This window comes from Oryx dammah, unplaced genomic scaffold, assembly GCF_014754425.2.
Source record: "Oryx dammah isolate SB20612 unplaced genomic scaffold, SCBI_Odam_1.1 HiC_scaffold_3, whole genome shotgun sequence".
NCBI lineage: Eukaryota > Metazoa > Chordata > Mammalia > Artiodactyla > Bovidae > Oryx > Oryx dammah.
In genome coordinates, this window is record NW_024070187.1 from 87,821,348 (window position 1) to 87,825,973 (window position 4,626).

The following is a 4,626-nucleotide window of genomic DNA, read 5'->3' on the forward strand; positions in this document are numbered from 1 at the left end:
CCTAAGAGTCTTTCAACAGTGTCCCTATCTAGAAGGTGTTCTCTTTCATCCTTCTCTGTTAGAGTCCTCCATACTTCAATACCCTGCTCTATATACTTATGGAAAATTCTGTCCTTGCGCCCTTGTTGGAATAAATATCTTGGTACCACTTGTCTGTTCTGTAATGTATCCCGGTTCTTATATTGCTTTCTTCTTCCGATAGACCAAATTCTTTAAAAACAAGTACTTAGTCTTATCTGTCTCCAGATTCCCACATTACTCAGAAGTTACTCAATAAATATTTGGGGAACTGATAAATACTTGTGAAAGATATTCCCTTTTGTTCTGTTAAACACATATTAGAAAACCAAATCTTTTGAAAAGTTGTAACATGCTCCTTGAGAGCGGTAATTGTTCCTGGAAACTTTCCTAAATGCTTAGGACTTCTTGTAAATTGTGTCCCCATTAAAAGTAGTTGACTAGGTTGCCTTATCTATCATTATAGCACATATAATTTACCTGAAGAAATGATGGTACCATAAAAGAACAATCACAAATAACCTTACTCTAACAGCTGCCAGATGGGATCATGATAAAGTTCTCAAATAAAAAGGACTACCATTGACAATAATGTATCAAACTGAGAAACTTGACTATTAAAATATTTTTTTAATGTTTTCAAAGAAACATGGTTTTAAACAAAATCAATAAAATTATTTGAAAGATCAAATAAAGCTTGGGTCACACAGAAAATTTGATAAGAAACCAATCACTAGAGGAGTCAGATGACTCAGATGTGCTCTCAAGGGCGGATGGTTGCATATTGTGGAATTTCCTCTGACATGATGCAAGCATGATGGTGCGCTTATGATGATATAAAAAGCCACAGGAGTTCTCTGCCCAACAGAAGTCCTCTGGGACAGCAGAGCTCACAAGCATCTAGAACAAGAGCCAGAAGAAACCTGACAAAAAGCCTCTTGTTCAAATATGACCTCCAAGCTGGCTGTTGCTCTCTTGGCCGCTTTCCTGCTTTCTGCAGCTCTGTGTGAAGGTAAGCATATCCTTCTAATCTACAGAAGTTTCCTGTGTCTAAACGTGATGCTCAGATAGCAAGATTATCCTTCATGCCTGGATAACAAGCCTCCTTTTTATTCAGCAAGAGAAAACCATCTTTGCAGTCATTTACTGTTAAATTGAAGTTTTAAATTTTTAGGTTGTATCAATATATTTAGAAAGTTTGATTTATATAAACATTCTGTTCCTATCATCATTCATACTCTGTAGTATACAAATAATTAACATAAATCTATAATTTATAGTGTATTTTATTGGAGGCCACATTTACCCAAATTATCTATTAATATTGAGTAAGGTAACTCAGGTTATTTTATTCCATGTACTATTTAATTGACGAGCTTCAGGCAACTATCAATTGTTCTTTGGCCTAAAGACAGATTATAAACCTTATTGGGATCCCTCTTATGAAATACAGTTAAGAATGTTTGGGCTTCCCTGATAGCTCAGTTGGTAAAGAATCCACCTGCAATGTGGGAGGCTCTGGTTCAATTCCTGGGTCAGGAAGATCCACTAGAGAAGGGATAGGCTACCCATTCCAGTATTCTTGCTCTTTCCTTGTGGCCCAGCTGGTAAAGAATCCACCTACAATGTGGGTAGACCTGGGTTCAATCCCTGGGCTGGGAAGATCCCCTGGAGAAGGAAAAAGTTACCCATTCCAGTATTCTGGCCTGGAGAATTCTATATTTCATAAGAGGGATCCCGATAAAGTTTATAATCTGTCTTTAAGCCCTCTTATGAAATACAGTTTAGAATGTTTATGGCATATACCATAAACATTATATATGGTATATGGCATATGTATATATGTTTTTAAACATTAAGGATTTTATTAAGATAAGAGTACAGTCTCTGGGTAACTCACATATATTTCTATTAATTCCTCCTGAAGGCAGTTTCCCTTTTGGTGAATCTTAGTTTGCCTGCCGTTAATAACATTGTGGTGTCACAGAGGATTATGTAAGGAGGAGGAGAAAATGTACCATGAAGATGTCAACATTCTCCAAAGACAACTCTAAGTCTTTACACCATTCAATGTTGTTAGGAATGATTCTTTTTAAAACAAAGAGAAAAACTGAAGTTAGAGCCTGGGAGAATATCCAGCCATCGATTTCAGGGATAAGTTTGCTGAAGATGTGATGTTTACCAAACAGATACTCACCAAATGATCACATTGGAATTAATAAGCATGAAGCTAGTCAAGATGTGCTTATGGATGAAATAAATTCTTAATTTTTTTCCACAGCTGCAGTTCTGTCAAGAGTGAGTACAGAACTTCGATGCCAATGCATAAAAACACATTCCACACCTTTCCACCCCAAATTTATCAAAGAATTGAGAGTTATTGAGAGTGGGCCACACTGCGAAAATTCAGAAATCATGTAAGTAATTTCAAAAGTGATTATTTTACTTTAGTCAGCCTAGAATTGAGACGTGGAAGAATCCAACAGAGTTCTAGATACTAGGAGTACATAGTGAGAAAAATAGAAAGGAAAAATTCTTTGTCTCCATGGCATTTAAATATGGGACTCTCCATGACTCATAGCTAAAAATTAGTTTGGACTTCCATTTTATGCCTGTACTCAAGGAACCATGACTTGAATGGCAAGGTGGTGTTTGAAGCCCATTAAATATTGATTTTAATCATATCTCTCTCATTTCAGTGTTAAGCTTACCAACGGAAAAGAGGTGTGCTTAAACCCCAAGGAAACGTGGGTGCAGAAGGTTGTGCAGGCATTTTTGAAGAGGTAAGTTTTTCTTGAATTTATATTCTTCATTTCTCCTGTAACATTTACTCCAAAAATCAGCCTTTAAATTTTCTGCTGCTGCTGAAAATTATTTTCTTTTAAGTAATTGCTTCTTTGATTAAAAAAAAAATAGCAGCAATAGTGTGTTTGTTGTACTCATGACTGGGAGATCGTATATCTCAATTTGTCCAGAGAAGTGTGGGTATATGCCTGTGCCCTCTGTCATTAATAGAGCTCCCTATGAATCTCAGAAATATTCTGGTTTAGATAACTTATCTGATCTCTCTATCTGTAGTTGAAAATATAGAGCATTTCTAACACATGAATATCTATGACTCTCTTAATTTCTATATTAAGTGTATTTTTAAGAACCATACCTTTCTCCTTATTGGGACATTGGCTAATTTTTAAACTTTTTGTTTTATTTTATTTATTTTCAGAGCTGAGAAGCAAGATCCATGAAAAAGAAAAAACAACCAAAAATCCTTTTTCCATTGCTTCCAAGAATTCCTCAGTAAAGATGCCAATGAAACTTCAAAACAAATCTTCAGTGCCTTGGGCACTGTGTGGGTCTGGCGTAGGGTTGTCAGATAACATACAGGATGTCCAGTTATATTTGAATATTAAGTAAAACAATGAATATTTTCTTCAATGTCACATGTATATTGTTCCATGTAGGACACGCTTATATTTTAGAAATTATTCATTGTACACTGTAAGTTCCAATCTATCTGGAAATCCTGCTTTTTTTTTTTGGTTTTTGTTAATCTTGCAACCCTAGACTGCTGGCCAGGATTCACGAGTACCTGTTCAACTGTGCCTCAGTTTCTTTATTCCTAAACTGGAGAAAAATATCTCAGTCATCTTTCTACCTCACAGAGATGTGAGGACATGTGGAAGCACTTTAACTTTTATTTGGTCATGTAAATTATTTTCAAGTGTAACTTATTTACCTATTTATATATTTATTTAAGTCTCAAATACAATAATGTTTGTGCATGAATTTGGAGAAACGGGAAAGAAGTATTGTTGATAAGATAGTATAATGATGGTAGTAAATTTATATTTATGTATTAAGTTTTGATCAAGATTGTTATATTGTAATCATAGTTACCAGATTAGCAAATTAAAAGACACAAACAGAAAGGACTCTCAGTCAATTTTTCTTTCGGATAAACAACGGATAACTTTTAGTATATAAATATATAGCTATTTACCTGAAACTTTAATTGAGCTGGAAGTCCTATTTTTGAGATGCCTGGCCTAGTCTTGCCCTTATTATGCAATGATGTGTTGAATCATGTGAATCCTGAGACTATCTTTCTTAAATCTGTAACAATTTACCAGGCAATATGAATTAAGTAATTTTGTGTGTTATTTATTTATTTATTCTGAACAATTAGATTCTGATACTTTAAATTATTGTATATTCCAACATCAACTTTATTTTTGTCTTTAAGATGCTTTCATGTGTTCACAGTTCTTTCTACTGGTTTTGATAGTATGAAAATATGAATATAACTATAAGACATTTAAAATAAAATTCATTGTCAGAGTCATCAGGAGTTTGTCTTTGTTTTCCTTTGGTAGTTTTAAGATTTTTTGCTTTATTCATTTATATTAAAAATCATGTTTCAATTTAAAAAACATAAATACTTACCCTTAATATTTTATATATTATGTGGGAAATATATTTGCAGATAAACATAACTGCTTTCCAGAGATAGATTACAATAAGTAGTCTTTTCCATAGGATGATGGAAATTTTCTCAACTTCCCACTGTATACCATTTTACTAAATGAAGGTGACTTCAGATTTTCAACA

The 4,626-nt window shown here is 33.9% G+C and overlaps 1 protein-coding gene across 1 annotated transcript; it reads left to right on the top strand.

Moving 5' to 3' along the window:
• The first annotated feature begins 887 nt into the window (after positions 1–887).
• Positions 888–4,360, top strand: CXCL8 (C-X-C motif chemokine ligand 8). The gene is made up of 4 exons (XM_040237056.1): positions 888–1,030; positions 2,300–2,435; positions 2,718–2,801; positions 3,242–4,360. Exons 1-4 carry the CDS (start codon positions 967–969, stop codon positions 3,261–3,263), a joined length of 306 nt encoding a protein of 101 aa, XP_040092990.1. The 5' UTR covers positions 888–966; the 3' UTR covers positions 3,264–4,360.
• The last annotated feature ends 266 nt before the right edge of the window (positions 4,361–4,626 follow it).